Source organism: Ascidia mentula, chromosome 9 (assembly GCF_947561715.1).
Source record: "Ascidia mentula chromosome 9, kaAscMent1.1, whole genome shotgun sequence".
NCBI classification, from domain to species: domain Eukaryota; kingdom Metazoa; phylum Chordata; class Ascidiacea; order Phlebobranchia; family Ascidiidae; genus Ascidia; species Ascidia mentula.
Window position 1 is genome coordinate 2,689,376 of NC_138574.1, and position 13,147 is coordinate 2,702,522.

At 37.0% G+C, this 13,147-nt stretch overlaps 1 protein-coding gene across 1 annotated transcript; it reads left to right on the forward strand.

The window, feature by feature from the left end:
• The first annotated feature begins 1,694 nt into the window (after nt 1-1,694).
• On the forward strand, nt 1,695-11,253 carry LOC145913828 (serine/threonine-protein kinase/endoribonuclease IRE1-like). The gene is made up of 15 exons (XM_083001586.1): nt 1,695-1,769; nt 4,247-4,297; nt 4,840-4,974; nt 6,293-6,343; nt 6,878-6,988; nt 7,815-7,907; nt 8,145-8,172; nt 8,231-8,309; nt 8,574-8,715; nt 8,773-8,823; nt 8,881-9,037; nt 9,108-9,292; nt 9,346-9,657; nt 9,912-10,136; nt 10,565-11,253. Exons 1-15 carry the CDS (start codon nt 1,767-1,769, stop codon nt 10,802-10,804), a joined length of 1,863 nt encoding a protein of 620 aa, XP_082857712.1. The 5' UTR covers nt 1,695-1,766; the 3' UTR covers nt 10,805-11,253.
• Nucleotides 11,254-13,147: the final 1,894 nt, after the last annotated feature.

A 13,147-nucleotide genomic window follows, 5' to 3' on the forward strand; every position in this document is an offset into this window, starting at 1 on the left:
AAAATTGAACCACAGAATTTATGTTCATTAGTCATTTTATGTTGCACCCATTTACGCATTCAGGCAACCTCTACAAAAAACCTCAGCGTATTTGATCAAGTCACTAGGTGGCGTGGTATGCGTGGTATGCAATTCGACTTATGACCTGATATTGACGCCTGGTAAGAATAAAATTGAATTCTATAAAGTGAGGTTCACGACAAGTGTTGTTAAACAAACGTAACCAAGATATAGGTATTGTAGGCTATCACTGCAAACAGAATACCGTGGCACTATATGTTTGAGAACCACTGCTTCACTGCCCAACCGATATAGCAACATGCTTATTTATTTTCCCAGGAAAGTAATAATGTTTGCTTTAGGCATAATGTTTTATAACCGAACATAAAAATCTTACTCGTATATTTCTCGTATGCGCTAAAAAACATTGACAGTGGACGAAACGTTTGATGCTCATTGGAGCGTAAGTTCTCGATCACGAGACCTGCACTATTGTTAGTGATGCGTAAGGTGCCTCGACAGCATGGTTGCTGCCTGGTGAGGTGGGCCTAGATATAAAGTACCGAGACTGATAGCATATTTGTGAAGGATTTTGTTGTGAGGAAGATATTCTAAAATAGAAGAAAATGGTCGGAATTGCTATGTTACAACGGCGCAAGTAAATTCAAAACATGAATTCTGAGCCAAAACGGTGATGGTAATTTGGTTTTGTTGAAACAAAGCTTGATCTTGCTTTATGCACTTAACCGCCCTTGCCTGGAATAGCGCGGTGACTTTTGATTTGGTTTAAGACAGTCTTATTACATATTTCTTATAAATCTTAATTTACATGAAAGACAATAGTAGCATGGCTTTACACAATGGTTTATTATATGTGCTACCGGAGCTTGTAGCGCCTTTGTATGAACTGGGCGCTACGGTACCTCTAAAATTACCACTAATAGATGCACAATTGTGTGACATGTCTTTCTACATATTAGGAAAACTGATTCATGAGTTACGTTCGCTTTATTCCAGGGTGAAGGTTGTGTGTTTACGCCTGAAAAATCCTGTAGATGACGTAATTGTTCTGTACAATGCTTTGGGATAATTGATGTTATGTTACACTTGAAAGCCAAAGTCTGGTGCATGTGCGTGAAGGTGCTGGTTTACGCCGAAGATTGTTTTCTCCACTCTAAGAGAGGTGGTATGCAGTTTACGGCCTTGTCAGAAAACTACTGATACATCTGCAGTTCTTGGGTCAATTGCGTGCCTAGTAGATCAATAGCTGTACTCAGATCAGAATCCTATCTTTACACGAGTGTAAGAACGTTATCGCCTCATTTCTGCTTTCATTCTTTTGTTAATTTTCCAAATCTAATTCAAATGACAACTAGGAAGTGTACCAAGTGTTAGCGGAAAAAGAACCTTATATTTTATTACATTTAAATGAACCGCTTTTTCATGTGTGGCCGATGCACTGGGAAAATGATCTAATTGTGCAACTGCAGAACTAAAACTTGGTTTTCTTACCACTGAATTTACGCATACACGAAGTGTTGTAACAGTTCGGTTTGTTTGAAAAACTGATTATTGTCCAGACCCCTAGAGTATTTCCTACCTTTATGCCCCGCAGAGAAAGGTGTAAAAGACGTTTGTCATTTAATCTACTGAAAAACAGTTAAACTGAAAAATATATGGAAGAAAACACAGGATTGTCACCAGTTGAACCGGATGCAGATGGCGTTTTACCCGTTTTACCTCAAACTGCACCGCAACCAATAGATATGGTAAGTGTTTCTTGACTTGTTCATGACAATTCACAAACCGTTATTTTGGTCAAATGTTGGGAGCAATGTTGTGCAAAGGGGATTTATTTTAATTTTGCCTTTCATCAACTATCAGCTTCGATGAGGGCACTAAAGTATGCGCGAGTTACAATAAGACAGTCACTTTTGTGTTAAGAATGATTTCCCTCCCAAGGTATGTGACATGTTTCGACCAAATACTGATCACAACTGCATTCAGACCTATCACATGTTTTTGCAATTCAGTTTTGTAAAACCATTATTTTTGGAAAAACAAACACGAAACAAAGATTAAAAACGCCAATTCTGAAAAGATTTTATCATTACATGAAAAGTAACTTCGCCATACAAAAGATTGAAAGCTTAAATAGGAATAGACAAAAATAAATCTTATTATTCTTGAAGATAACAACTTCATCTCGCCGCCTATTAAATGTTTACGCCACAAAAAATATCTTGTTTTTCGAATTTAGAATAACTATATGTGCAAAAAAAGCCATAATATTGCAAAGCTGAAGACAGGGTGTGTGCACGCACTGTTTCGACCTGCAAGGTCTCATACCACAAGGCACAAAGCGGAGACTAGTGTGCCTGCTAGTGTGAAAGCTAGCACAGTGTCACTCCACAGCTGCACTGATGAGACATTACAGGTCGAAACAGTGCGTGTACACACCCTGTCTGCAGCTTTAGAATAACTAGTTTTTTCAAAATGTACTGCTCTTCTGACATAAATTATACGTGCTGAAATACATTTTTAAATTGCAATATGCCTGGCAGCAACAGGAATTTCAACTAGTTTCTTGCCTGACCTTACTCTAGAAATAGTTTCTCTCGTTTCCCATGAAATCGCAGTCACTAAAGAACAGGCATAATTAAGTCAAACAGGACCCTTTATAATGGTCAACACAGCAATATTTCATTATATTGCATCATAGGCAGGATCGCCACAATGCGCAGGTCCTTGCTTGCGTTCACAGCTATCGTATCGAGATCATTAGGCTCTTTGCAGCCCAGGCATTCCAGCCTAGCTGGATTCAACACTATTTCCTGACATATTGGAGCTGATTATAGCGGTAGAGAACCCTCTACGTACATAAGGTTGTTAAGTTGTGCGTTTGCGCACCATTGCATCGTGACCACAATATATCCCGCGAAACCACTGAGCTCCTGTAGCTCAGTTGGTAGAACGTTGGGCCTGGTTTGCCCAGGGTCGTGAGCATTGCAGCCTAGCTGAATCAACCGCTATTTCCTGACAAGTCGGAACGCGATCAGAATAAATGGCCTTTTGGCGTGGGGTTTTGTTTGCCCATCATTGTTACATCCAGTGGTGGTCCTGCAAAATAGAGCGCTTCGCATAATAACAAACAGTCCCTTTCGCACCCACACCTATCAACTGTACATTAAAGCACAAATTCTTCCAGTCAATCTACAGCACAAGCTGCAACTTGGTAAATTTGCTTACAATTACAAAAATCATCGTCTACCCGCAGCCTTTAAGGACTACTTTACCCCATTAGCAAACATTCACACCCACATAACACGATGTCAAACCACACATCAATATTATCTCCCACGTGTTTTCACTGAACTAGGTAAAAAAACTATAAAATACCAAGGCGCAGAAATATGGAATAACATCCCGCGAAACATTAAAAGCTTTAGCTTAAAAGGGTTTCTTAAAGCATTAAAATTACACTTTCTTCACTTATATGCCAATGCTGCACAGCTGTAGAGATGACCACGTGCGATGTAAACACCCGCAGGAATGTTTTGATGCGATAGGGCGCAATTTAGCATAAAATCACAACGTCACTTCACCGCCGGCCTAATTGGTAATTGCCCTTGACATATGCAAATGGTAAAATTCACAACGATTCATTCTTATTTATATTGTATCTTTTAGTTTTGTAACATGCGCAATACTTACTGATTGTCTTTTCTCTGTTTCGTGTTATTTTTGTACTTCTTTGTTTATTGTAATGCAGAATGATTGTTGATTAAATGTTCCTTGCCTCATCAATGTCATTGCGTACAACCGCGTAAATCTTTTGCAACCTCGAAACAACCCAGGGGCGGTTTCAAATAACCAATTGAGGTTTCTACCGTCCCTTCATCTAATCCCAACTGGATCATTCATTGTGTTTTACTGTTCCGCATTTTATTTTCGCGGATTATGATGTAAATAAACTGAATTGAATTGAATTGAATAAATCAAGCTACCGGTGAAGTTTGAACTCACAATCCTAGGTCGACCTGGTCCAACTCTCTATCGACTGAGCTATAGGAATTTGATGTTTCATATCTCGCTCCGGCGTGTAAGGAAAAGTAACAGATCCAGCTAGGCTGCAATGCCTGAGTCGCGAAGCCTGAATACTCAATAACCTATTATGCAAAAACTCTGGTTTTTGTGATTTCATGAAGTCGAAGAGAACTTTTTACAAAATTTTTGTTGAAAATAGGTCGCCCAACCACTGAAAAACGAAGAGTCAGACAACGATTCCAGGGAATCAGTAAGTACCGTACACTATGTTTAAAATATACACAACAAAACTCCATTACTATTGTGACAGCACAGTGAATTTAGGCCCAATTTAATTTCCCGTAGAACTTGTATGCGAGAGTAAATAGTGTCATTACGTATATTAATATAATAGCCGGGGAAGCTTTTGTCATAATATAAATGTGAATCAAAAGTAACTTCAATGATATCGGCAAAAAGGTTTGTGTTCTGATGTAGGTAAAACCATGCTATAAGCTGTGCAAATTCCACATGGCTGTATTTAAACCACGGCTTTTTGGCCATTAACCAATGCACCGACAAAAATGATGTAACTAAAATTTCTTGGGTTTCTTATTTACGCAAACAAACAGAGTAATATCTGTTCGGTTTGTTTGAAAAACTGATAAATTGGCCAGACCCCTTCAGTTTTCTGCCTACGTACTCCGCAGAAAATTTTTAAATATAACGGATAGTGTAAAAACAAAATTAACGAAAAGATAAAGAAAGATTCTTGTGAAGGACGTTTGTCAAATTTAATCTACTGAAAAATAGTTCAACATGGAAGAAAGCACAGGATCGTCATCAGCTGAATCGGATGCCGTTGGCTTTTTTTCTGTTGCAGCACCTTCTAATGATCAATTATTGACTTCAAATGCACAACTCACAAAACGCCTACAAGATTTGATGGTAAGTGTTCCTTGACTTGTTAAAAAAAATTCACAAACCGTTATTTTGGTCAAATGTTGGGAGCAATGTTGTGCAAAGGAGATTAATTTTAATTTTGCCCTTGATCAGTATCAGCTTCGGTGAGGGCACTAAAGTATGCGCGAGTTACAATAAGACAGTCACTTTTGTGTTGACAATGATTTCCTTCCTAAGGTATGTGACATGTTTCGACCAAATACTGATCACAACTGCATTCAGACCTACCACATGTTTTTGCAATTCAGTTTTGCAAAACCATTATGTTTGGAAAAACAAACACGAAACAAAGATTAAAAACGCCAATTCTGAAATAATTTTATCATTACATGAAAAGTAACTTCGCCATACAAAAGATTGAAAGCTTAAATAGGAATAGACAAAAATAAATCTTATTATTCTTGAAGATAACAACTTCATCTCGCCGCCTACAAAATGTTTACGCCACAAAAAATATCTTGTTTTTTGAATTTAGAATAACTAGTTTTTTTAAAAATGTACTGCTCTTCTGACATAAAATATACGTGCTGAAATACATCTTTAAATTGCAATATGCCTGGCAGCAACAGGAATTTCAACTAGTTTCTTGCCTGACCTTACTCTAGAAATAGTTTCTCTCGTTTCCCATGAAATCGCAGTCACTAAAGAACAGGCATAATTAAGTCAAACAGGAATGGTCAACACAGCAATATTTCATTATATTGCATGATAGGCAGGATCGCCACAATGCGAAGGTCTTTGCTTGCGTTCACAGCTATCGTATCGAGATCATTAGGCTCTTTGCAGCCCAGGCATTGCAGCCTAGCTGGATTCGACACTTTTTCCTGACATTTTGGAGCTGATTATAGGGGTAGAGAACCCTCTACGTACATAAGGTTGTTAAGTTGTGCGCTTGCGCACCATTGCATCGTGACCACAATATATCCCGCGAAACCACTGAGCTCCTGTAGCTCAGTTGGTAGAACGTTGGGCCTGGTTTGCCCAGGGTCGTGAGCATTGCAGCCTAGCTGAATCAGCCGCTATTTCCTGACAAGTCGGAACGCGATCAGAATAAATCAAGCTACCGGTGAAGTTTGAACTCACAATCCTTGGTCGACCTGGTCCAACTCTCTATCGACTGAGCTATAGGAATTTGATGTTTCATATCTCGCTCCGGCGTGTAAGGAAAAGTAACAGATCCAGCTAGGCTGCAATGCCTGAGTCGCGAAGCCTGAATACTCAATAACCTATTATGCAAAAACTCTGGTTTTTGTGATTTCATGAAGTCGAAGAGAACTTTTTACAAAATTTTTGTTGAAAATAGGTCGCCCAACCACTGAAAAACGAAGAGTCAGACAACGATTCCAGGGAATCAGTAAGTACCGTACACTATGTTTAAAATATACACAACAAAATTCCATTGCTATTGTGACAGCACAGTGAATTTAGGCCCAATTTAATTTCCCGTAGAACTTGTATGCGAGAGTAAATAGTGTCATTACGTATATTAATATAATAGCCGGGCAAGCTTTTGTTATAATATAAATGTGAATCAAAAGTAACTTCAATGATATCGGCAAAAAGGTTTGTGTTCTGATGTAGGTAAAACCATACTATAAGCTGTGCAAATTCCACATGGCTGTATTTAAACCACGGCTTTTTGGCCATTAACCAATGCACCGACAAAAATGATGTAACTAAAATTTCTTGGGTTTCTTATTTACGCCAAAAAACATAGTAATATCTGTTCGGTTTGTTTGAAAAACTGATAAATTGGCCAGACCCCTTCAGTTTTTTGCCTACGTACTTCGCAGAAAATTTTTAAATGTAACGGATAGTGTTATAACAAAATTAACGAAAAGATAAAGTTGTGAAAGACGTTTTTCAAATTTAATCTACTGAAAAATAGTTAAACATGGAAGTAAGCACAGGATCGTCATCAGCTGAATCGGGTGTCGTTGGTTTTTATTCTGTTGCAGCTTCAACTACACAAATCACAAAAAGCACACAAGATTTGATGGTAAGTGTTTCTTGACTTGTTTATAACAATTCACAAACCGTTATTTTGTTTTTTTACATCTATAGCAAAAGTGATATACGTTGTCAACTAAAGCTACTTCAAAACCTTTAGGAAATATAGACCATGAAATGCATTTTTTGACATTTGGTATTTGCAAACATTTCGAAGTATTATTTTAAACAGTATTTCTAACAGTTTTAAGCCCAGCAAGGCCAAATATTTGAATGTATTTAAACACAAATACTTAAAAACAGACATGGTATTAATATTGTTATTCATGACAATTAAAATATACTGAAAAAAAGCAAAAAAAAATATATTTGCGTGTTTTTCGCAGTGATTGATTGTTAAAGTCCTATTAAACATAATCAGTTAAACATAAACAAAATCAGCCAATAACCTATGCATTTGCAATGTAAGCAGCAAAATGTCTCTTTGCCGAAGCAAAATCTTGTCTACATCTTGTAAAATCCCATCAGTGCAACTTTTTTTTTATACAAAAATAAAAAAGAGTAACAGACAATCAGCGCCAGTGTATGATCCTTTCAATGACAATTTTGCCTATGGCCATCGTTGGTTTCTTGCCAGACGTTCAAAGTAAATAGGGTGATAGAAAAAAAGACAAAATATTCACGGACCGAGGGCAAACTTACAACTGCGTAAAAACACTGTGTTTAACACGCAAAAGAGATGAAGAAGGAAGTAAGGGCAGTGACGTAGTAGCTGAAAAGTAAAAGCCCATGGTCAACACTGAACTGCACAGGCTCATTCATGTGGTCGTTTCATAGAGAAATCGTGAGGTAGCCTGACAATTATTTTTTTGTAGAGCTTCCCCCAAGAAATTTCTATCATGGACGAAAGTGAAAGTAGACTTACGAATGTTGATGGTGTTTTTATTAATGACTCCCCTATTTATCACGTAAGGTTGTGCATTTTAACAATCCTGATACATAATTGGCTCTATTGTTCATACTTTTTTGTGTGAGCTCAAATCAAATACGAGATTTGCAAGCTTTCTTGTTGTGGCAATGTTTGGTATTCTTGAGTTAAGGTGCCTGTTTTGGCAATACGGACTACATAACATTGCTACAACTGCGTTTCACTTGCCCCAAAATGTACAGCTTTTGAAACATTACTAATATTTTATGTCTTTCAGCCTACTTTCAACATTTATAATTACGGAGGTATGTGTTTTTTACCATTTACATTTTGTTTGAACAAAATAAACTTACATGATTGCAGAAAGTAAAACGGCTGTGGAATATACATTGAAAGAAACAGCAGTGATCGGAGAAGGAGCAGATGGGTCCAAAATATTTTTGTATGGATATTTGTTTGGATTGTTTTTATTAAAAAGAACAATTTAATTGACGCGATCCATATTGCAATATGAAAACGTATGAATTGCCAAAGAGTCTAATGTTTCTGAAAACATTGTAGAATTTTCGGGGTAAACTAAGCCTGAAAACATCAAAAAACATGTCATAGTATTTTCAACTTAAAAACACAAAACGGCAAATAAGTTAATGACTTGGTCTTGTGGATTAGTAAAACGTTGACCTTGCGTCAAGCATTATTTTTGTAGATGCATTCGAACAAAGGACAACAAATATTGTGCCGCAAAATGCGTTGATCGAAACATATGTAGAAAACCGGGTGAGGAACAAAAAGTTCTGAACATGTGCGACAATCAAAACATTGTTAGATATTTTGGTTCCTTTGAAAAGGTAAAAAAAGTTAAAAGTTAACAATTAGCGTTCGCTGTAAAGCAACTTTTTTTCCAGGGTATTTGTCTGTATTTTGTCATGGAACTATGCGGGGGAGATGTTGAAAAAGTATTTTCTGTTTGTTAAAATGTGTGTGTATTGTTACCTAAATTAACATTTATTTAGTGGGTGTCCAGCCAATGTGGAAAAACAGAAAAACCGATATATGTGGAGAATGGTTCAAAAATGGAAGTCAAGTACTTGGAGTATTTTGATGTCACTGCACACGAAATTATTCGACAGTCGATTACTGGTTTAAAGCATCTTCACGGAATGGGCATAGGTTGTATTTCTGATTTTCTGATGATCATTTTTACCTGCGTTACATATGTAACTGTATTAAAACATTACAGTCCATCGTGATATCAAACCAGGAAATTTCCTCCTTAAAAAGGAAAATACAGGAAAAGTTTGGATAAAGGTCGCAGATTTTGGGTTGAGTCGAAAACAGAGTCACGATCAATCGAAGAATTTTACGAAAGCGGCGGGAACCGCGTCTTACATGGCCCCGGAATGTTACGGCGACAACATTGAGCCCGTATGTTCAAACTTTTCATGAAAACGTAATTTATAAATTCTAAGTTTTTTCAGAAATTTAGCAGCGATATATTTGCACTGGGTGGTTACATTCATTATGTTTTCACTCATGGCAAATATATGTTTGGAGATGAACCTTTCGAGCACGAGACAAATATTCGAAAGAAGCATCCACCAACTTTCAAGTATTTACTTGGTTCCCAGCAAAGCACACAGACTGTACATATTACAGCGGAACAAAGAATTACAGCCTGCGACTTGGTCAAAAAAATGGTATCTTATGATGTGGAAAAACGACCAACTTTGGAGGAAGCTGAAAAACATCCAGCACTGTGGGAAATTCAAAGAAAAAACAATTTTTTTGAGGTAAACTGCGTGTGGCATAGGCGGAGACAGAAATACCCGTTTATCGTTAACTGGCTTATGGTCAATAATAAACAGGTGTAAAGTACCATTAACTCCACTGAGGCATCGTTTGTAAACACACTAAAAATTGCTACAAAGCTGAGGTTGAACATTACTGCCAGGACAAGTGATACGAACATTACTAACAAGTGTAATCAACTCATTGATGGACTAATATTGAGGGATATCTCATATAAATTAGCCGTCGTTTTCAGGAAGTTCATGAAGTTGTTGACAAAGATATAAAATCTGGCAAAATAACCAAGGAAGCTTTCAATGAATATAACAAAGAATACCTGGAGGATAAACAATATTCTGACGAACCTAAGAAAGCAAAGTTCGACATGGAAAATTACGAATTACCGACAAAGTTAACCAAAAGTTGGGGTGACAAAACTTGCCGCGGAATCGAAGACATCATTCGCAAAATGCGTAATAAGGTGTGAACTGGAGTATTACTAAGTACAAAAACATTCTAGAATCCAACAAATCACGAATCGTCAAAAAATTGAGACAAAATGCAATTAAAACTTCACTGAAAATTTGTTAGATTATTTTCATTTACTTTCTGTTGAATGTTTCAAAGTTCCAAGGCGAAACTAACAACACGTTTTTTACACAATAGTTTGATATTTCCGAATATTCGAATTCGTGTCGTCCTTATGGCTATTTAAAAAAATTGTTTGTAGTACAATCTTGGCAATTAGGACCGGTGGCCTCTGTTTATTGAACGTTTTTTTTTCACAAAAAAAACAGAAACAAAAAATTAACACGACAAAATATACCTAGTTTAAGAACCTCTGCTCCACGTGGTAAACTCTCTATTTTGTCTCCCGTGCAGCTTATCATTATTTCTTTGTTCGTACAGCTTACTCACGAAAAGAAGCTTTCGGTAAAAGAACAAGAAATTTTAAAGATGGCAGACAAGCAAGAGTTTTTCAACCTGTTCATTGAACCCATTCCCCAGGTTCTTATCCATTGCTACGATTTCCTTCGTGGTAATGAAAGAATGGCGGAATTTTACCCAAAACACAACAGTGACGAAGAGCAGAAGGCAGGAGGGGCAGAAATGAACGAAAATTCTTCTACAACACAAAATGTTATTTAAAACGAACATTCCTGGGGACTATAAGCTAAACCCTAAATGTATATAGTACTTCAATTACCCCTTGCTGAAAATGATTTTACTGCTTTTTGTTAGTTTTGGTAGAAATGAAGAATGTTTCGCGTGTAACGCCCAATTTTCTGTTTGTGTTCTGTAACCTTTAATTGCATGAAGTTTAATTACTTGTAAACAGAGCTTAAATTATTGGCAATTATTTACTCACATTTGTTACGTATAAATTTGTGCAGGCCCATTATTCTAATTGCACAAACTGACAAAAAGTATAAGGACATGTTCGTTTTCGGCGTAACTGTTTTCTGTCCTGTGTTTGAATCGATGTAAATAAGCTACGCAAATTCCCTGCTATCTTATACAACGCTCAAAACCCCGTGTTTTTAAACGCTGGCCCAATGTGCCTTCTTTCTCCTTAATAAATAGTAGTTTGCATTTTATGTTTTCTGTTTATAACATTTTAGCTCAGATTTAAAGGGTTGCAAGCTGTTAGTTGTTTTGAAACTTGATATGGTCCGTAGTAGCAAAAAGGCTTAGAACCATTGACGAGTAAGTGCTGCTTGCTTTGGGATTAAACCAAACGGAACAGAGATTCAACACAAACGTCAAACCTTCAGTTGGTAGCGGATGAAGGTTGATTGTTGTAAGCGACATGACGGAAATCCACAACAACTTCCACGTTTGTTTTATAACTATCTGTAGGCGTTATATACTATATTGTGTTAAGCGACAATCAATCAACAGGGAATATGTTATGTTGGCAATCAACAGCTTATAGAAGAATGAATAATAACAAAAAGTAGGCTGCTTATTTCATAATTTACTACAAATAGACCACGTCCCTATAATTAAGTGCGTAGTTGATGGCTGCGGATGATGTTTTGATTAGGAATTTATACATGTGACGCGGTTGAAGTGAAAATAAACCCAGTGTTAGATTAAGGCTCTGCTGTCTCTAAAGCAAATTCTGACACGCGGCATAGAAATACACATGTATTGCGGCTACCAAGAATAAGGGTAAAAACACTACAGAACATTTACCTCATAAAGCTGTGAAGGTGGCGTGGATTTTGGTTGGCCATGAGACACATGCTTTGTTTGCGTAAAGAAGTTTGCCCAGTTTGCCGATGCTATACCAACCGATTCATGTATCTGCTTAAATTGTAAAGAACTGATAAAAATAGACAAGGGTGTGGACAGTTGCAGATTTGTAGCGTTTTGTTGAAACACCGATCTGTATTATCAACTATCCTGTGATGTCAGGAAATTTAACCTTGGTTACTTAAGCTGATACTGTCAACGTTGCCAATATTTCCAATAGCTTTCACTAACTTTAAAGATAGTGACTAAGGTGAGAGAATAAAGATGAAAAATATTGCACCAATGCTATTGCTGGCACTTTATTCTTTCTTGCTTTTCAGCCAAGGTAAAATTGATACCTGCTTTTAGTCACTTTTTCTTAGTTTAAATTACAAAAACGTTTGCACTAAATATGAGGAGCATTATAGGAATTAGGTCATTGTTTAATAGTGAGTGTAGTCACAGTGGGCAAACTTGGCACTAAATATACTCATATTTTGTGATTGGTCAAATTCGGCTACTATATGTAACCCAGAGTTTCTCAAGGATAAAATGCCCAGCGGGGTTTTTCGGGGGCCACGAACGTTGTTTGTACTGACTGCATTGAATTAAAATTCGTTTCTATTGAATACACACAGATCGGGCCAATAGCTCTGTGGGCGACATTGCAAAAATAATACCGCGATGTAACATCTTTAATGTTTCACAGCAAGAATTTACCATGGAGCTTTCACGCTGGACACGTTTTCTTCGACCTCCAAACTTAACATAACAGTTGTGTACGAAATGTGTTTCAGCATTCCGCCTCTTCACGTTGACGTTGAGGTAAAACTTATATTTATTAATTCATGAATTTGGGAAGATAAAATGAATTTTGATTTAATTTCCGCTTACAATTTGCGACGTTTTATTATGTTTTTTTGTCAACTCTTGCGCAAATCCTATTTTCTAGGAAATTTAGAAACTACAAAATAAAACACACAGTATGCAAATTAAACTGCAGTTATTTTTTATACCTCTGCACTAAACTGAGAGATAGGGATTTTTAAGTAAGGGACGTTTGTCTCACTGTAGGGAAATGTTTGGGCTTTGCTATTTAGGTCTCTGGCATAATTCGGCACAACGATGGAACTAATAGAAGCTTATAACGTTTGATAGGAAATCAAGATTTGTGAGCAAGATAGCGCAGGTTCAAGTCCCGGTGTGTTTAAAAACAGACATAATCAATCCAAAACAGTTGTGATACATTTTGAG